A 22,480-nucleotide genomic window follows, 5' to 3' on the forward strand; every position below is an offset into this window, starting at 1 on the left:
ATAATATAAGCTTTTAACTAAAAATTATTTTAACAAGAAATGTCAAATAGATTAAGAAAAACGCGATACCATTTTTTAATATTTAAATTTTGTTTAAAGCGATATCAAGATTAAATATTTTCTATAAATACGCAAGTTGTTTTTAGGAACTTTTTTAAAAAGAAATCTATTTTAACAAAAGAACTTTAGTCTTCTAAAATTCTCTCATTCAAATATTTTTTCAATTAAAATTTGAAAAAAAAAAAAAAAGTAAAAATTTAAAGAATTATAATGTTCAATAATTATATATTTAATTGCAGCTGCATCCGTAATACCCAGTGGCATAGTGAGGGTCATTCCTGAAATTTAAACGTATATCTAGCTACAGTAACAATATCAGATTTAAAACATAGTGCAAGTGAGGAAGAAAATGTTATTTAAATTGTAAACATTTTGAATAGTAAACTTTTCTTTGTTTCTTGAAAATAGTTTTTTAAGTAAAAATTTTCTATTGCAAAAGTTAAATTAATGAATATTGCAAACTTTAAACCAAAAATTAAATTATAAAAAAATTAAATAAAAAAAAATAAATTATTTACTTCTGTTCAAGGAAATTTTTTTCAAAATAAATAATTTAAGCATACACTTAAACTTAACGAAATATAAATCGATTTATTAAACCAAATTTTTTCTCAGTTTTTATTACAAAATAATTTGAACGAAAAAATTAAATGAAAACATTCACTGAAAAACCATTTGGAAGGAAAAAATTTTTTATACTTAAATTTTTGATAGTAGGTTTATTATACTTAGATTTTTAATAGTAATAGAAATAAATTATAAAAAACATGGCATCTAATGTTATTTTGCTTTGACCTTACTCATTTGATCTACAGATATGCATGCTTATGCATTTTTTAAAAATTAAATATTTCTATTTATTTAATTTGTTTTATTTTAAACACGTTTAATAACAGAACACAAAGTTGTTTTATATTAACACAAGTTTATAATACTGTCAAAACTTTGCAGTTTGTTTTATTGTTGTTTTATAGCTTTTTACAATATCTTTAAAATTTCTCTTTAAAAATAACATGTTTTATCGTCAGTACGAATGTATTAAGTAGTTTTCTACAACTAATTAAAGTGGTTTAAATATTATAATATTTGCGTTTTTACTTTTACTTTTTTAAGTATCATGTTAAGTAAAACTACTAAAAGTAATATTGTAATAGTATTACTTGCTTATTACATCATAACTTGCTCATTACACTATAACTGCAACTTAAACTTTGAACTATAACTTCGCCAAACAAGAAGATTATAAGATAATATTTAGAAGTTATAGAGTTGAGAGAGGGTCATACCACAAATATGTAGCCTCCTTGTCTGCAGTGGCCTTCTCGGCCTTGAGGAGGTGAATTAACAAAAAAAAAATAAAAATAAAATATATACATATACACACTCTCTATATATATACAAATATATACTCACTCTCTCTATATAAATAAATAAATATATATATATATATATATATATATATATATATATATATATATATATGTATATATATATATATATATATATATATATATATATATATATATATATACATACATATAAACATTTATTATAAACAAGTGATTTGGCATGGGGCAGTAATCTTTTCTTTTCATTATATTTTGTATTTTTCTTCTTTTTCTGAAAAATTAAAGCACGCATTTTAAAAATGAGTGTAAAAAGTATATTAAGAAATTGCGCCTTTAAGTATGAGTTGTTCGCGTTATGTTTATGTATATATGTATATTATCATATTTTTATCTAAATAAACATCCATATATAAAATATATATGTATATTATTTAATTAATTCCTAAATAAACATCTACTATGTATAACAGAATAATACCTGTAAAATATGAGGAACAGGAGATAAAGAAGGTAATGAATCATCCAAAGAATAATTTTGATGCAATTTACCAACCATACTACAAATTTAAGAAATAATATTTTTTTTAATTGCCAGTAACTATGACATTAGTTATGTTCATAATAATGACATCAAAATAATTTCAGCTATGATATCATTAAATAATGTTAGTATTGGTGACACTAAGTAATGTCAGTAATGATGTTATTAAAGCTTGTTTTTCGATAGTTGCAAAAAACTGTTGAACAACAGCTGCTGCAATATTGTTGCAGCACAACAATTGTTGCAGAAATTAATTTCTTTCTATTCCCCTAACAACTGTTTTTACAACAAAAATTTTGTTATAAACAGTTAAGGTGAACAACTTACTCAAAACAATGTTTTCAAGTAAATTTATTGTACAACTTTTTTACAACTATTGCAAATCAAACTTTACTAACTTTACATACTTCTCTTCTGTAATAGCATTAAAGTCTGATAGTGTTTCTGATAAGTTTCCTGCATCCAAACCACTTTTCGATAATTTCAACTCAAAATGATATTCACTCTCTGTTGTGTTTTTATGTAGCTTTAAATGAAAAATATTTGGTTTTATTAATTTAAAAAAAACAAAAAAACTATAAGTAAAAAAGTAAAAATTACAATATTTAAGTACTTTAAAGAAAAAATTTAGTATATTATATATAGTAAAATTTAATATATATACAAAGAAAAGCTGCAGCGATAACATAATATGACAAATAAAGAAGATCTTACTGTATAATATACTTTTACTTACAGTTCTACTCACACAAATGTTTCAACTCATCCAAATGTTTCAATTAACTTATATAAAACTTAACTTATATTTAATTATAACTTATTAATTTTATAGTATAACCTATCTTATATTCAATTCTAACTTGGTAGTATGAATTACAAATAATTAGATGCCAAAAATTTAAAAATTGTATACAGGTACACATAAAATACAAACGTGTACATGTGTGCATGGTGTAGCGGTAGAACAATATATACATGTGTGCATATATATATATATATATATATATATATATATATATATATATATATATATATTATTATGATTATTGTTATTATTATTGTTATTATAAATATATTTCAGACAACAAGCATATACAATTTAAGTGCCTTGTCCATAATTTTTAAAAGAAAAATATTATTTTTAAATTTACATTAAGTGAATGCATGGAATTATTCACTAAGGTACAAGCCATCAACTTATTGAAAAAAGCATGTCTTTAGTTATATTATAATTATATTACTATAAGTTATATTATATTAGTTATAAGATAATTGTATTAAAAGATGGTAATCTGTGCTCTAAAAGCATGAGAGATATACTATCATACTTGTTGTAACCAAAAAACATTTTAGTACATTTGCTGTAGCAATACTAAAAGGCGATCGATTGTTTTATCATTAGAATTTTGCCACAGAGGAGCACCATATACACAAATGCAATATGATTTAAACAATTTAATCTTTACTCTGGTAGAGCATAAATGAAAGTGTCTAATTAGAATATTTGTACGTGTGTAAAGACCCTCCTTGGTTATATCAAGATCATCGGTTAGGTCATTTTGAATTATATGACCAAGGTATTTAAAAGATTCATAATTCTCAGGAGGAATTTGATATAGTTGTTGATTTTTGAGTTAAATTAAACACATACATACTCTTTTCTTGGCATTAAAGGACATGTTAATTAAAGAAGATTCCTTATTTGTGAAGCTAATTAGTATTAGAAAACCAAGAAGGTGCAATTAGAACCATATCATCAGTATAAGCCTACACATTCATGAAGATGCCACCTATATTACATCCAATATGCAGGTTTGATAATAAGTTAAATAATAATGGCGACAATATACTTCCTGGAACAACACCATTTCCAACTCCAAAATTATTTATTTTGTTTCCTGCCATCGAATAGACATTTGTTGATTACTATACCAAAATGCAAGCAAACAAAGAAGTTTTTTAGGTAACCCATTATCTAGTAATTTCTGAAACAATAGCTAATAATTGACACTGTCAAATGCTTTATTAAAGTCTATGAAACAAGCAAATACACAGCTTCCTCTAGATGTATAGTACTGAACAGTCTTTTTTTAAAATAGTTTGGGCATGATGTTTTTGAGTAATTTGGTTTGAAGCAAAATTGGTAATTACCATTTTTACAAATATTATGTATTACATTTTTGACATAGCAGAGGAACAGCTATGACTCTATAGTTGTTCACATCTGTTAAATCAGCCATTTTTGATTTTACTAGTAGAACAATTATGACCTCACAAAATTTAGATGGTAAATAATCAGATTTAATGCATAAATTAAAAAAAAATACTAATAAAAAGCTGCAGTCTACTCTCACCATACATAAAAGATTCCATTCAATGGTCATAAGGTCTAGCTACTTTTCTTATCTCATTTCATATATATCTCAACTCTTGATTCCACTAGTCACATCCTATCTGATATGGCCAACAAACAGGTTGATCAATTGCTTGACATTCGTTTCACTCCAGCTTCTATATCTGAAGTGATTTTCTGCTTAGACTCTTTTGCAGTGTGGCCTGGACAAGACACCTGTTATAGTCTTGCAGAAGCGTTTTCTGGAGCTGTTGTTTATACTTTTAAAACTATTAAACAAGTGCTTATCAGAGTCTTGTTTTTCAGCCTGCTGAAAAGTGGCATTTGTTGTACCTATTTTCATAAACTCTGGAGAGCAACCAGACTGATCTACTACCGTCCCATTAGTCTTCTTCCTATCATATATATATATATATATATATATATATATATATATATATATATATATATATATATATACATACATACATACATACATACATACATACATACATACATACATACATACATACATACATACATACATACATGCATACATATATATAATTAAAAAATTTGAATGAAAAAAAATACAACTTTATTATGGAACTCTAAGTATTATGCATTTAGCAATCATCAGCCATATCATTCAAAAAGATAAAACTAAAACAGTTATTAAAAATACAAGTTCAGCATTGCAATGGCATCTGATATTTACTTGACCCAGTATTTGCTAATGGCCAGTATCAAAGTTTGATAACTTTTTTTTCTATGCCTACATGTGGAAACTGATTCCCTTTTTTTGTTCAGTAGCAATCCATGATCAAGTCATAATAAAATATTTTTCATAAAGACAAATGTTACACTTTTTTCTGGATGGGTTGTATGATTGGCATCATTTAATTATGTTACATTTCAGGCATTGTTAAGAAGCATTACGCCATTTGAATTTTACATACAAAATAGCAATTTTACCTACGCATTAAGCCATTTTCGTTACGCCAAAACTTTTTTCAATTAGATTATTTAAACAGTCTTTTAAAATAACTTATGTAATATATAATAGTTTAATTAAAACAATTAAAACATTAGGCAGTATTTAATTGTTGCAAAAAATATTTTTATTTAATTTAATTTAAATTTATTTTATTATATTTAAATTTATTTTATTAAATTTAATTTAAATTTATTTTATTAAATTTAATTTAAATTTATTTTATTAAATTTAATTTAAATTTATTTTATTATATTTAATTTATATTTATTTTATTAAATTTAATTTTAATTTAATTTATTAAATTTAATTTAAATTTATTTTATTAAATTTAATTTAAATTTATTTTATTAAATTTAATTTAAATTTATTTTATTAAATTTTATTTTATGAAATTTAATTTGAATTTATTTTATTAAATTTTCAAAATAATTTATTTTACTAAATTTTCAAAAAAATTTATTTTATTAAACTTAACTTAAATTTTCAAAAAAATTTACAAAGCTCCATTTTACAATTTTTTTTTAACTGCTAAAATTTCCAAACCATCTTAAAGAAAATAAAATTAAAAAAAAACAAAAAATTAATTCAAGTTACTTTAAAATGTTTGTTTTACATTCAACTATTTCGTTTTTCTATTTATAGTTTCAAATGAATAAACTTTTTTTAAACCGTTAGGATAGTACTAATATACAAAAATGGGCTTATGGTTTTTATAGTCCTGAGGCCGGCTGGTAGTCAGGTTTCCCAAACTCTGTGGTAGCTCTCAGAAAGGCTGATTCCATCAACAGCTGAAAAATATCAAAGTATTAACAGTGCAATGTTGCGCATAGATGGTGTCCCTGTTTGTACTTTTGGTGTGCATTGCGGAGGCCACATTTGGAGCCCTTTATTACGGCTTAAGGTTTATTAGTAGTAATGAGGCAATTGCTTGGCCTATTAAACAGTGTTCTGAGTACTATCTATGCTTTGAGTCAAGTTCTTCAATCTAATTTTAAAATAAATAAAGTACCAAAAACTATAAAACACAAATAACCATCATCATCACCAATTTACTTTTCTTCTGTTGAGTCTTATCTCTTGCAAAGTTCACCAGACCTACTTGCTCTTTGTGAGACTAATTTGAGTTCAGCTGTCTCATCTTGCAATCTTAGTGTTGATGGTTATCTTCCTTTAATTCGTAAAGACTCCAATAGTCACATGCTTGGCCTGGGCATTTACATTTGTAGGAATTCACCCATTTGTTGTGAAACTAGGTTTGAATCCACAGACTATTCTTTCATGTGCTTTCGTTTAGCAAGACTTCACTCTATTGCCTTTCTCTTTGTTCTATATCGCTCTCCTTCATCTCAAGACTGCACTCTTTTTGTTATTTCTGATCATATTGACCAAGCCCAGTTTCACCACATTCACCCTTAGGTGCTTCTGATCACAATTTGATCTCTCTAAAACAAATCTCTCATTCTTCTTCATCACCTGAATCCCCCTATTATCGTACCTCTTACAACTACCGTAAAGCTGACTGGCATTCTTTCTGTGATTTTCTTTGTGAAGGCTCTTGGGTAGAAATCTTTAGTCTTCCTGTCGACAAATGCGCATCTTACATAACTTTGTGGATTCAGGCTGGCATGGAATCTTTTGTTCCCTCTTGACGATTCCAGGTCAAGCCTCACTCTCCTCCATGGTTTTCCTCACACTGTGCTGCTGCGATTGCCAATCGAAACCATTACTTCCATATTTATCAGCGAAACAAATCTCCAGAAAACAGATGTCTGTTTATTACAGCTAAAAACCATTGTAAAAAGGTTTTGTCTAACGCCAAAGCCCACTATTCTCAGGTCATGAAATCTTGTATCTCATCTCAAAAATTAGGCTCTTGTAACTTCTGGAGAATCTTTAATAGTATCAATAATAAGGGCAAATCTGTAATTCCACCACTCTTGTATGGTTCAGACTTTGTCACCTCACCTAAAGACAAAGCTGAATTGTTTGCTAAAAACTTTTCATCAATATCATCTCTTGATTCCACTAGTTGTGTTCTATCTGATATTGCCAACAAACAGGATGATCCATTGTTTGACATTCGTATCACTCCAGCTTCTGTATCTAAAGTGATTTCCTGCCTAGACTCTTCTACAGTTTGTGGCCCGGACAACATACCTGTTATTGTCTTGCAGAAGTGTTCTCCGGAGCTGTCAGCTATACTCTCAAAACTATTTAACAAGTGCTTATCAGAGTCTTGTTTTCCAGCCTGCTGGAAAACGGCATCCGTTATCCCTATCTTCAAAAATTCTGGAGAGCGATCTGATTCGTCTAACTACCGTCCCATTAGTCTTCTTCCTATCATAAGCAAGGTTTTTAAATCTTTAATTAACAAACACTTAATCTCTCATCTTGAATCTAATAACTTACTTTCTGTCCATCAATATGGATTTCGATCTTCTCGTTCTACAGCTGATTTGCTAACAGTAATAACTGATATTTATCTTGCATTAGATAAAGGTGGAGAGGTTAAGACCATCGCTCTTGATATTTCAAAAGCTTTTGATAAAGTTTGGTATGCTGGTCTTCTCCATAAGCTTTCTTCTTATGGTGTATCTGGCACTCTCTGATTGCTTGGAGGGGGCATTTGAGCTTAAAAAGGATCTCTTTTCTGCTACAGCATGGGGTTCACATTGGCTGGTGAACTTCAATACAGATAAAACTCAATTTTTTTCAGCCAATCGTTATTGCAATAATTTAGATCTTCCTATATTTATGAATAGTGATGTACTCAATGAGTCATCTACTCTTCATCTTCTAGGATTAACTCTTACTTCCAATCTTTCTTGGAAACCATATATCAAATCAGTTGCAAAATTAGCATCTGCTAAGGTTGCATCTCTTTATCAAGCTCGTCACTTTCTTACTTCGGATTCTATTCTCTATCTCTATAAATCTCAAATCCGGCCTTGTATGGAATACTGTTGCCATATCTAGGGCAGATCTTCTAACAATGCCCTTTCTCTTTTAGACAAGATGCAAAAACGCATTGTAAACATAGTTGGACCTGCTCTTGCAGCCAACCTCCAACCATTATCACATCGCCGTAATGTTGCTTCTCTTTTTCTTTTCTACTAATACTATAATGAACATTGCTCTAAAGAGCTAGCGTCTCTTGTGCCATCTAATAAAATTCATTCTTGTGTTACTCTACATTCAATCAAGTCTCATCCTTTTTCTGTAACTGTTCCATAAGTGCTCGAAAATCGCTTTTTTGTCTAGTTTTTTTTCTCGAACATCAGCTCTTTGGAATCCGCTTCCTTCATCTTGTTTTCCTGATTCATATAATTTGCAATCCTTTATGTCGTCCATCAATCGTTATCTTGCTTTACAACCTTCACTTTTTCTCTTTCAGTAACTTCCAACTTTAATTAGTGGCTGCTTGCAGCCTTGTTGGAAGCGAAGATGTTTAAAAAAATAATTTTTCCAAGTAAAACTTTATGAAAGGATGATTTTTTTTAGTTTTGAAATTGCGTTATAACAAAAGCTTTTTTCTTTATCATTAATTTTTTAGATTGATCATAAAATAAACAATGATTAAATAGATGAGTAGTATGCAAAGATTTTTTGTTAAAGGGAAAATGTTAATAACAAAAAAATTTTGATGGCTTTTTTTTTGACTGTTAGGGAATTTAACCATAAACAATTGCCCCCTCATTAAAAAAAAATAACAACTAAATTGTAAGAAAGCAAACATAAGATGAATGTTTTAAGAAATAAATAGTGTAAGTTTAAATAAGTATAAGCTTTTTAAAATAAGAAAATATATATACTTTTAAACAGCATTTAAATTTTATTGATAATTTTTTTTATAACAATATTGTTTAATTTAAAATTTTTATAAAGATAAAGATTTTTAATGTGGTTTAAAATTAAATTAAATTTCAATAGGGTACTTTAAAATACGCAAATGATGTTATTTAACATATAACGATATAAACATTTTTATTGAACAAAGTTGCGTTTACTTGCATTACGTTTTTCCATTATGCAACAAAAATCTCAAAACAAGGCCTGCACTTGATTATAGGCATGTTACCTGCATCTTTATGTTTCAAGATTTCTTTAAAAAATTCTATATCATTTCTGTACCTAATTGCATTAAATAATTTCAGGTGGTTTGCAAACCTAAGTTTGAATGTGTTCTCACTTATACCAATATAAGATTTTTCCGAAAGACTGGAATTATCTAATGTTACAGTGGTTTTATATAAAACATTTTATGATAAATATAATAGGTTATTTATAATAGGTTATTTAATGGGCATGTAGTTTTCTTAATGCAGTAACAATTTGTTGCACGAAATTTGGTGGTTGTTTAAATTAATAAAGAATAAAACATTTGGCATGCAACTAACTTTTATCGTATTTCTGTTGAAAATTTTGCCTATGATGGAAAAATTCAAGTTAATTAACTTTAAGAAAAGGGTTTTTGCTTAAAGGAAGTTAAACCATATAATATTTTTTTTTGTTTATTAGTATTAGGAGGGTTTAGATTTGAATGATAATAGAGATTGTTGCAAAATCCAGACTTTTCTAATGTGTCTTTATGAATAGGAGCAGTCTTTTGAAATAAGTTTTGACTTTTGAAATAAATTTTGAACTGGCAGATAATCTGTTTGATTAAGATTGGTAATTGTTTTAAATTGCTTGGTGAATGATTGGAACTAGCATGATTATAATTTAACTTGCTATGTATATATAGTCATAACAGTAGTATCACAATAAAATAAAGATACCTCAATATTAACATTTTCAAAAAACTCCAACAAATGAAATGTATTTCCAGCATTTACCTGAATACATAAAAAATAACTTTTAATTAAATCATAGTGTTCCTACAATAAACTTTCTTCATTCTGATATGCATCTTTTTTTTAGTTTTTTCTTGTACATATATACAAATTAAAAAAAACTTTGTCGAAATTCGAAATTCATATTCAAGAAACATTTATCGTACAGGAAAGAGGTTTTGAGATGTTTTCTTTGTATTAATTTTTAAATTGTTTTTTTCTAAAACACTCTTTACATATACACAGTTTGTCTGAGCCTTCTTTTCTTAAAAATTTGCAGATTTTAAAAGAAAATTATAATAAGCATCTTTTTTTCATATTTTTCATTTATTTCAGGTTTATAATATTCTCTAAACTTTGATTAATAATTTGAATAAATTAATAAAGAAAAAAAAGACAATGTGAGAAACTGAAGTTAAAAAATAATGTATGAAAAATAAAATCAATAAAAATTACTTGAAAAAACTCAAAGAATTTTGGTTCAACAGAATGAGCTGGAAACAAAACCAAAAGGTAGGTACATGTAGGAACACTGACTCTAAAAAAAAATATTAAAATATTGCATATAGGTATTTTAAAATAAACAACATTAAAACTTTCACCAATTAAAAACAATATAAATAAGTATTAGAGCTTGATCTGTATTTATGATTTAAGTTTATCAAAAGACTAATAAGACAACAATAAATCATTATATATCATTATCATTCATATTCATGAACATTGTATCCTTTATGATTATTTATTCAAATTCATGAACATTGTATCCTTCATGAGTATTCATCCATATTCGTGAACATAGTATCCTTCATAAGATTTCATCCATATTTATGAGCACAGTATTCTTCAAGAGTATTCATCCGTATTCATGAAAATAGTATCCTTCAAGATCATCATCTGTATTCATTAACATAGTATCCTTCTAAAGTTATACAAAAACAAATTCAAAATTTTGATTTTTTCAGAATAATTATCTTTGATCTTTGCTTTTTACTTTATTATTAGAACCATTTTTTGAAAATACACAAATAAGGAAGTAATTTAAAGTCTTTTAAGGAAGTATTTAAAGTTTAAACTGAAATTTTGCTAATGTGAGAATCAACTTGTGACACTGCACATTGTCTTAGTAAAAAAAACACTTTTTTTTTTATTTATTTAATTCTTTAAGTGTACCAATAATAGAGATATTTTAATGGTTTAAAAAAAAAAGGAATAATTATGCAAAAAAAAAAAAAAAAAGGGAAAAATTTTAATGAAAAATTTTTGTTTCCATGTTTTTTGTAATTATTAACAACGCAGAAATATTTATTCAAATTATATCATAATTATTATATCATACCCAATAATTGAGTTGTTTTTTAATTGTTTACAAAAATGTTAGCGTAAATTGTTGTGTTATGTGTTGTCTGATTATTCGGTAGCATGTTGGACTAACTGACACAAATCATTAAAATCTCTTTTATGAACTTTTTTGCAATAATTATTCATTTTGAAGAATTTATCGTGTCTTTTAAATTTCTGATAGCACCAATTATATTTATTTTTAACAAGCTTCTTTCAAACAATACAACTTGTATTTGAAAATGGAGATTTGATTTGTTCTTATAAAAATTTTAATAAAAACTATAGTACTATTCACATCACTGTTGTAAAAAAATTAAACATTGATGTCATGACTCAAAAAAATCCTTTGGGGGTATGATTGCTCTATAGTTTTTGCAATATCCTAAAATTTCAGCAAAATATTTTTGTAAGATAAAACAAAGCAAACATCTAAAGCTATTTGTATAGATTTTTTAGTGCGGTAAAAATTTATAGTATTTTAGTATTTGTAAACTATTTTATTTTTGAATAAACTTATCAAAGCAGGAATCTAGAAATCTCAAAATCTTCAAGCACTCTTTAAGTACAAACCCAAAAGTAAATGCCAAAGTTTTGTAAATTTAAATAACAGTAATAAACAGAATAATATTTCTTTAGAACAGTCAGACTTTTGAATTAATTTTCTAATAAGGTAAAAAGTTTTAACTTGCCTTTCTATAATATGTTTGCTGTAAATAAATCTCAAAATTGAGGCCAATACTAAATGATCTGTAACATCCACTCCACTTAGCCAACTAACAGTTATAAAAAAAAATTTAACTAACTGTATAATCATTAAATAATTTTATAAAAAAAACAATAAACAAAACAAATCTAATATAAAGCAAAATAAACTTACACTCCAACTAAAGGTAATAAGTAAACTTTTGGATCAGTTTCTACCAATAGCAAAAGCTTGCGTGTTTGATCCATTGTTATAAAACTGAATATAATTAAGAAAATATGTAACACTTGCTAAAAATTCAACTATTGTGATTGGTTTATTTAGTGACAAATATTTAAGCTTTTATTTAGGCATAAAAAAATAATACAGGACTTGAATTAATGTTAAAAAGTCTGATTAAAAAATGTTTTGCAATTTTAAAACTTCCCCTTCCCTATAGCAACAGAGAGAGGAGGAGAAGGGGTATGAAGTAATTGTAAAAAAGGTAAAAATTCCTGTTCTTAATAATGCTTAAACAGTGCTTTTAAATAAACCAACATAATCATGTATTGTATGTAAAAGATATGTATTTTTTGGAAACAATTATTTTAAAACAGCATGCGCTTACTGATGTTAACCTGTTTTGCAGAACAAAGTAATTTTATTGTTTTATTAACACTAGGAGGATTGTTATCAAGTTCAAGCATGCACCTCCTACCCATATTCACAATTAAACTGGTTTTTTTTATTAAAGTTTTTCTATTCCTGGGTAAGGTGCTTTCACTATGGCTAATGAATCTTTATCTGCCCCAATATAAATCATTTTAATGTCATAACCAGGACATGTTTACAAACAAATATTTACATATTTTACTTTTTCCAGATACTCAAAATATATAGATGTACCGGGTACCTGGCTAGGACCCGAGAAAACCTCTGGAAAACCGGGAACAAGCCAAGAACCCAGCACATCTCTATAAAGTGCATTATATCATTTTAATAAAAATAGCATATAAGATTAAGTTGTTATCTTGCTCTATAAACTTTATCTTTTCTCTTCCAGTAACTTCCAACTCTAATAGTGGTTGCTTGCAGGAAGTGAAGATGTTGAGAGAAAAAAAATTGTAAGAGAAATAGTTATTTAAAACGAAACTTAAATACTAAAAGGCCTCATTATGAATATTGTTCAAAAAAGTTAAATAACTTTCTTAATTTTGAGAATACTTTTTAAATTAAAATAATTTAAAATGCAATATAATAAAATCTAAAACAATAAACTATAAATACAAATTTTAAAAATAGAAATAGGATATATACTCTTTTTTATTGAAAAATAAAAAAGAGTATATATCCTAAAGAGCAAAATGAAATCAAAATTTAAAAATTTTAACTTTTAAACAACTTTGAGAGCTTAAAAGAGTAAAACGCAAAAACAAATGTTAAATTAATCAACATTTAAATTTTAATTATAGAAACCTTTTTTTTTTTAACCTTTAATTGGTTTATATTTTTCATATAGTATCTATCATGTTTCTCAGGCATTAATCCAATTGGGTATCTGATTTTCAAATTTAATTTCAGTGCACTTTTTTTATTTTATTTTAAAAAAGTTACTTTTTTTCAGAACAACATTTTACAGTTTACAGGTCTACAGTTTACAGGTCTACAGTTTACAGGTCTATAAAAATAAAATTCTAAAAATTCTAAAAATTAAAGACTTCAAGAAAATGCATAACTATTTTAGAAAGTGGCTGGAGATTTATTGCGCTTTGAGATTTTAATTCAATTTTTAATAAAATAAAACTTTTTAAATAGAACTTTTATTTATTTAAGTTTGTACTTAGTAAGAAGTATGTTGTGTTTGTAACCTTGTAAGTACTGTTCTGCTTACTAAAGGTCAGGCTGAAATATAACATGATACTGTTCAATTTTAGCATTTTCTACTTTAGTATAACGTAGATACATTAATAAGTAATTACATTAGTCAATAGATAGAAATAAGCTTAACTGTGCATACATCATCTAAAGAATTTAACCTTTAGAAAAATAATGTCAGAAATAATAACAAAAAAAACAAAAAAGACAACAACTGAGTTATGTTTAATAATTAGGTTTAAAATAAATTAACTTAAATGAATAAATTAGTTATAAATGTTTTTTGCTATCATTGAAGTCAAAATATAATTATAATTTGTTACAACAAAAACATGAAACAGTTTTACCCTGTTTGCACATGTGTATACTTATCACCCAGAGTTCCACATAAATTACGAGCCAAAGCAGTTTGTATAACTGGTATTGAACTTATACTTTGAACAGAAAAAGTGTCTGCAAAGGTTATGCAAGAACCTAAATGGAAATAAATTAAAAAAGTATTAAGTAATTCTTTTTTTTTTTACATATTATTTTGGGTGCCCATACAGGTCTAACAGTAACAAGTGTAAAAGTGTTAGCAGTAACATGAATTATACAGATTTCATTACTTACAAGAAATTAATACTTGAATCTTGTTCTCTTCAGAAAAGAATAAACATTTCATTTTCATTGAAACTAGGTTGGAAGCATCGAGTTTCTCTTTACGAGAAAGCCAACTTTTGATAGACTAAATTAAAAAAATATATATCAATAGAAGTAAAAATACTCTAAAAATAAAGGAAAGAAATACTAAAAATATAATAGTTATTATTTTTTTTGGCTTTAAAAAGTGTTGTTTCCTTGTAAACAAATAAAATAAATTCGTAAAATATATTTTATAAAAAAATTATTTGTTTACGCTTATTATGGATTATTGAAGCAGTTAATAGTTCATTTTTGACAATAAATCTCTATATATATATTTCCACTCTTTGTATATATTTCCACTGATTAGTTATGGCTGATTAGTTAGTTTAGATCAAGCCTAGAAGCTTGTCATAAAATTAATTGAATTTAAAGCCTCAAAATGAAAACAGTATTTTAAATATATACATTTAAATATATACATTTTTTTTATTTATCTAACATTTTCGAAAAAAATGTTAGATAAATAAAAGTATTTATTTTAAATATCACAAATTGCACTATAATATACATGCAGTGTGGGATTTTTTTATTTATTTAAAAGATGAAGTTTATAGAGCCAGATAACGATTAACAGACGCCTTAAAAGATTGCAAATTATATGAATCAGGAAAACAAGATGAAGGAAGTGAATTCCAAAGAGCTGATGTTTGAGGAAAAAATGGATGAGACTTAATTGAATGACAAGTTACACGAGAATAAATTTTAGTAGATGGCACAAGAGACGCTAGCTCTTTAGAGCAGTGCCCATTATAGTATTTATAAAAAAGAGTAAGAGAAGCAACATTACGATGACATGATAATAGTTGGAGGTTGACTGCAAGAGCAGGTCCAACTATGTTTACAATGCTTTTTTGCACCTTGTCAAAAAGAGAAAGGGCATCATTCGAAGATCCACTCCAGATATGGTAACAGTATTCCATACAAGGACAGATTTGAGATTATTAGAGATAAAAAATAGAATCTTAAGTAAGAAAGTCTTGAGCACAATAAAGAGATGCAACCTTAGCAGATGCTAATTTTGCAATTAATTTAATATATGGTTTCCAAGAAAGATCGGAAGAGTTAATCCTAACAAACAAAGGGTAGATAACGTATTGAGTACACTACCATTCATAAATAGGAAGATCTAGATTACTGTGATAACGATTAGCTGAAAAAAAATTGAGTTTTATCTGAGTTAAAGTTTACCAGCCAATACGTGCCCCGTGCTGTAGCAGAAGTGAGGTCATTTTCAAGCTCAAATTCCCCCTTCAAGCAATCAAAGAGTGTTGGCTACTCATCAAGACGAGAATAAATAACAGTATCATCAGCGAACAATGCCATCTTAGATGTAAGAATTTCTGGGCAATTGTTAACGTAAATTAAAAAGAGTATAGGGCCAAGGATAGAACCTTGGGGAGCCCATGAACTTACAGGATATGAAGAAGAGTGCTGTAGGACAACTTTTATGCTATGATTAGTAAGAAGGGATTCAATAATCTTAAAGATGCTACCTGATACACCATAAGAGAAAAGTTTATGGAGAAGACCAGCAGGCCAAACTTTATCAAAGGCTTTAGAAATGTTAGGAGTGATAACCTTAACCTTCCCACATCTATCTAATGTATGATAAAATCTATCAGCTTTTAGATGTGATAATTTCTGGGAGATCCTTAATGTGAATTAAAGAGAGTATAGGGTCAAGGATAAAACCTTGAGGAACCCCTGAAGTTACAGGATATGAATAAGAGTGCTGTCCATCAAGGACAACTTTTATACTATGATTGGTAAGGAAGGAATCAACCAAATCAGCAGTAGAACGAGAAGATCAAAATTCATATCGTTGATCAGAAAGTAAGTTATTAGATTCAAAATGAGAGATCAAGTGTTTGTTAATTAAAGACTCAAAAACCTTGCTTATGATAGGAAGAAGACTAATTCAAAAGTAGTTAGAGGAGTCAGATTGCTCTCCAGAATTTTTGAAAATAGGAATAACAGATGCTGCTTTCCAGCAGGCTGGAAAACAAGACTCTGATAAGCACTTGTTTAATAGTTTTAAAATAATAAATGTCAGCTCCGGAGAAAGTATTGCCGACAGCTCTAGAGAACACTTTTGCAAGACTATAACAGGTATGTTGTCTGGACCACAAGCTACAGAAGGGTCTAAACAGAAAATCACTTTAGATACAAAAACTGGAGTGATACGAACATCAAGCAATGAATCAACCTGTGTGTTGGCTTTATCTGGTAGAACACAACTAATGGAATCAAGAGATGATATTGATGAGAAGTTTTTAGCAAACAACTCAGTTTTGTTTTTAGGTGAGGTGACAAGATGATAGAAACTATGGTCTCAAAGAGCTCAGCTTTAAACACAGTTTAAACCTTCTTAATCATTTTTTTTATGCAGCATTACATATCATGCAAATATACCACATATTATCCAAATATATCAAATATCATTTAATGATTTGATAGTGGAATCAATTAAGATTATAATACTGCTTTTTCTATTTTAATTTTTCTATTTTTTAATTATTTTTTTTTGCAAATGTATTTGTATTGATTATTAGTTAATACACCAAAAAAGTTTTGACAATCAAAAGTTTCAAATTATTTATAAACATTTTATAGCCAATCAATTTTTTTATTTAATTAATTGCTAATAATTTCCGCATTTAGAAGTCATATTCAAAAATTGCAGATTATTATTTCAAAGTAGCCACTATTTTATATATTTCAATACCCGAATATTCTTCAGTAAGATTTAAAAGGAAATAAAATAAAATTTTTTGAAGCATAATTTAAAAAAATGACTTTAAAATGAAGTGACTGTAAAAGTAGAATATCTTGGAAACTTTCATATCAAAATTAGGTCAATGCACACTTCACTGTTTCTATTCTTATTTCAATTAGTCTTACCTTTTAATAGTATATGGAGTAATAATTTATACAAACAAGAAATTATTAGCTAAAGTGAAAATATTGGAGAAATATGAAAAAGAAACTCAAAAGGAGTTGAAGAAAAAAAATAGATTAGAGCTCCAAAAACTGCTTTTAAAAAAAACTTACTAATATTGATGCTTCAAAATCTATAAAAGAATGTAATTGTGATTCGCAATTGTTATATGACTTGTGACAAAGCTAAAGTAAAAAAAAATTAAGTATTAATATATATTTACATGTGAGTAAAAGCCCCAACAAGTAAAAAAAAGTTTATTGGAGGTTATATTATCAAACCAAGCAAAAAAATTATCTATATGAGTTGATTTAGTCAACCACAATTAAATTTAATAAACCAAAATCTGAAATTAGATCTTGTCAAAAAGAAAATAAAGCAGCATATCATTCAAATAATTTTTGAGAAATATGTTCAACAAGTTTTGTATTGTAAAATATTATTCATCAGTGATCTTAGATTTCACACCATTGTTAACACAAACCTTTCAGCTGACTGTAGCAACAGCAAAAATAAGTGATAATATTGGCGACCAATCAACTAGAGAATTTTTTATGAAAGCATTATCTACTTGAATAACCTCATGATTGAAAATATCTAGCTCATAACTATTTTTGTTATAAACTAATATAAAAATATACTGTTATGTTAGCAAACAAAAGTCATAGTCTACAGTTTCATTTTTACAAGTTTAAAATTTCAGTATTGGAAATCTGTTAATCTGGGTTTCCATGCCTAATATATCTGGTGGTAGCAAACCATTAGTGCAATAAATGATACTTTTGGATAAGAATTGATGTGATTTTTTATTTCAATGCAGTTCTGCTGGCACTGGGAATAAATTAAGCTTTTCAATGTTTGTAAAAAAAAAATGATTAAAAAAACTTAGTAGTCTTTATTTATTGTTTTTCAATTATTGTTAAGATTGTTAGAAGATTTATGAATGTAAAATCTGTGTTTGTAAAATCTGTTAATATTAACTTTGTAAAGGGTAATGTTTATAGGCATTTTTCAGCAGAGTATCAGTCACATTTTGATACTTCATTTGTTAAAGACACTACTGCTGATGATGTAAGATTTCTTTTATATATTACTTTTTTTCCTGAGCACCAGCCTATTTCTCAAATGTAACTGAGTGTAAATGCTTTTTTTTTCTCTCAATACATTTTGAGCTCTATCGAACTTTACAAGATTAAATTTTGACTTGTCAGTCCACTAAACTCCCACAACCGTAAACAACTCTTCACCAAAATAATGTTGTAGTGAGATTGCCAAAGACAAAACTGTCCAAGAGTGTCAAAAAAATTCATAGAGAATTAACAGTCATATTTCCTGCTCTAATGCAACAGTAAAGTGCCGCTTAAAACAAAGCAACCTTTTTGGTCACGTTCTTGTTAAGAAATTTTTTGTTTTGGCAAAAAATCATAACAAACAAAATTTGCTAAAAAACTGGATTTGCTAAAGAATATTTCTCTGATGGTGTTAAATATTTTAGACACCAAGTAGATCACCAAAATAATGTTAAGTACCAAGTTCCCAAATACAAAGTTAATTTGGTCTTGTTTAATGATAGAATAAGTACAATAAAGGAATAATTAAGGACACAATGTTTTTACTTTGAAGTGTTTTGTTTATACAAAACTGTCAAGGAATTGCCTTTTGTCACATGTGTGTTGCCTCATATTTATAAACTTTGGAGGTCATGGGTCTCAACTAATTCAACTCGAACTAAACAACTTTTTTGCACGTGTCCATAACTTACCTATAGGAAATTTTTAGGGGACAAGACTTACACAAAAATTTTTTTCAGAATACCCTAAGTAAAATATAAGAAAAAAGTAAGCAGTTGAACTGTTTAAATTATTTGCAAAAAACTCTTACGTTAACAGGAATGCATATATTTCCAGGTAATGTTGATGTTGGTAGTCGAACATTTTTAGAGACACCTTCTAAAAATTATGTGTTTTGTTATAAGATTTTGAAATATCTGCTTTGCCTAAATTCAGTCACCTCACCAGTAAGTATTATTGTAATAGTACAAACATTGTTATTGATGTAAAAGTCACACAAAAAAAGTCAGTCACACAAAATACTAACATAACTTCACCAAAACTTTAGAAGAAAAAAACCAACAAATCATGATAAAGCATTAATGCTAATACTTTGCTAATTTATTATACTATATGATAAGTCTATCTTTAAAACTCGTAAATCCATTTTTACGTAAGAAGGATATTTTTACAGAAGAAGGAACATTTTTATATAAGAAGGATAAAATCATTTATATTTATTATAGGGAAGACTGAATTTATGTGTTTTTCATAATGGTAGTTTTGTAATGTAATGTTGATATTACTTAACTTTGGAGATTTACTTGGGGAAAAATTTTGTGCATTATATAGCAGTATCAAAAACTCATTTTTGATCAAATCAGGATTTACCATGTTTACAAGATAGACTGACAATATCATGAATATATCCAAATCTGACCTAATCTTATATTCTATCACTCAATACAATCACGAAAAATAAATAAAGCAAGGGTAATATGTTATTCTATATGATTTTAATATACTACAAAATAAAAGTACAAATGCAATAAGTGCAAATATAATAAAATAAAAAACAAAATTACAATTAAAAATAAAAACTTACAACAATATATTTAAACCAATTGTTATATCATACCAATTGTTACTTGTCCATCTCTTCCAGGATCAAACCGATCAACATGAATTAAAAGAGGACCTGAAAAAACAAAACACATTCTTTTTAGAATTGAGTTTTTCTAATCAGGGGTGCAGGAAATCTATAAATTTTTATTATATTTAACAATTAACTTTTAACTAAACCAATTTAAACAGGTTATTATTGCAACTCAAAGTTTTAGAATATAACATTATTGCAATTTATAAAACATAGTAAACCCACAATTAGGTTTGATTTTTTTTTTTTAATCAACTTTTTTATATTCTTTCATCATGGTGTTATTTACAAGCAACATCCTACAGTACAGTACTTTTAACAAAGACAAGTTTAACACTCCATACAGAAGTCTAAACTACTTAACTCCCAAGTATAAAACATAACTATTTATAAACAACCTTTCCTCTAACTCATCTTTTGAATCTAATGACTAAACTCTTTCTGAAAAACAAGTTAACTTATTGTTAGACATTTGTTTTGTAGCTAAAGTTATTTCTTATTTATTTCTTATGTAGCAAAATTTTTTATTTAAACTCCTCTACAGCTTGCATCCAGATTCTTAACTACTTAACAAATGCATTTGTTTTTCTGCCAGCTAGAAAATGACATCTGTTGTTCCTTTAAATGATCTTATTATTTCCTATAAACAGGGTTGGGGTCAAATACATTTGATCAAATACAAAAATGCAAATACGTTAATTCTAGATTTCCAAATACAAATTCAAATACAAATATATGCAATCAACATTTTTTAAATACAAATACAAATATTTGTAATTCAGGTTAAGAAAAAATATGATTTTTTCTTTTTATAAATGCAATGCATTTTAGTGAAGCTGCACCGTGCAGTGAATGTCTTAGAGATGCATAATAAGTTAAAAAGAGTGTAGCAGAGTGAAAAAAAAGTACAAAAGGAAAGATGTCCAGTGGAAAACAAATAGCCTCTAAGAAGAAAAACACTAAAAACCTATCATAGTATAATGTAGTAAATATAAACAGGAGTAATAAACATTAGTCAATAATATTCATCCAAGGTATCCCACGAGAGTATACACTCTGGGTGTACACAAGGGTATCTTTTTGTTAGAGTATCCCTTTGTGTTATACAAAAGGAATTTTCACAGGGTATCCCATCAGGAAATTTGCTATAGACCTCTGTATTGACACTAAGACCAGAGGCTACTTAGTGGAGTTTAGTACAACTTGCATACAATTGTAAGTAGTTTTTTGACATAAGTGACAATAAGTACAGCAATTTGTTGCAGAATAATGAGGTTGGTGAGAGTTGTGAACTGTTTTAATTTCTTAAAGCTGTACATGTAATGTAAATAGTCAATGTAGAGTATCTGTGTATACATACCGTAGCAGCATGCATTATTAATATGAGTAATTAGTACAAAATTAATTGAAAGTCATTTAAACTGGTATAATATAAGGTATACATGGGTTCTAGTAGTCATATATATATATCAAAAAAACTGTTACAACTGAATAATCTTGAATATTCAAATAGAATGACAACAATTTAGCAACAATATCTTGCATTCAAACACAAATATATGCAATTTGGATATATTTGTATTCAAATACAAATATTTGTAATTTAGATTAAGAAATAATAAAGATTTTTTCTTAATCTAAATTACAAAATAAAAAAAAAAAAAAAAAAAAAAAAAGACAAGAATGATAAATGGTCTATTTTATAGAAGAATGAAAACAAGTCTTTAAATAAACCTTTAAAAAATTTTATTTATTTATTTTAGTGTTAAAAAACAAAACAAAACATCGAACCTTTTAGTATTTCCCCCAAAAATACTGGTTAACCTAGTTTATGGAACTGCAAACACATTTCAATCAAATTCAAATTCAAATACAAACATTTAAGGGAATATTTTGTCAAATACAAAACAAATGAACCAAATTAACCTATTTTTACCAAATGCAAATACATATTTGACCCTGAACCCTGCCTATAAATGATCCCTGATAATCTAAAAACCTCTAAAGTTGATCTATTTGTTGATAATACAAACATAAACCCCTAAAAATTAAAAAAAAATCATCACTTTTTAATTCTTAATAAAATTTTTGTATTTAATTGATCATAAATGTTTGTAAAAATTGTAAAAGTTTAAAA

At 27.0% G+C, this 22,480-nt stretch overlaps 1 protein-coding gene across 7 annotated transcripts in view; it reads right to left on the reverse strand.

Annotated features, from left to right (window-relative positions):
- Window positions 1–22,480, reverse strand: part of LOC105850714 (SCL-interrupting locus protein) — a 70,920-nt gene that overhangs the window by 20,643 nt on the left and 27,797 nt on the right. For 2 of the 7 annotated variants that reach the window (XM_065788831.1, XM_065788833.1), the window contains 11 exons: window positions 20,326–20,385; window positions 19,519–19,586; window positions 17,751–17,822; window positions 14,625–14,739; window positions 14,360–14,486; window positions 12,333–12,416; window positions 12,145–12,228; window positions 10,568–10,649; window positions 10,058–10,114; window positions 2,358–2,476; window positions 1,888–1,966 (listed from right to left, as the gene is read on the reverse strand). In XM_065788831.1, coding sequence (XP_065644903.1) covers window positions 1,888–1,966; window positions 2,358–2,476; window positions 10,058–10,114; window positions 10,568–10,649; window positions 12,145–12,228; window positions 12,333–12,416; window positions 14,360–14,486; window positions 14,625–14,739; window positions 17,751–17,822; window positions 19,519–19,586; window positions 20,326–20,385 — 947 coding nt within the window. Of the gene's footprint in view, window positions 1–1,887; window positions 1,967–2,348; window positions 2,477–10,057; window positions 10,115–10,567; window positions 10,650–12,144; window positions 12,229–12,332; window positions 12,417–14,359; window positions 14,487–14,624; window positions 14,740–17,750; window positions 17,823–19,518; window positions 19,587–20,292; window positions 20,386–22,480 lie in introns of all 7 variants that reach the window. The other 5 variants (XM_065788830.1, XM_065788832.1, XM_065788836.1 and 2 more) reach the window with 3 other exon arrangements.

The sequence above is a fragment of the Hydra vulgaris genome, chromosome 01 (assembly GCF_038396675.1).
Source record: "Hydra vulgaris chromosome 01, alternate assembly HydraT2T_AEP".
NCBI classification, from domain to species: Eukaryota; Metazoa; Cnidaria; class Hydrozoa; order Anthoathecata; family Hydridae; genus Hydra; species Hydra vulgaris.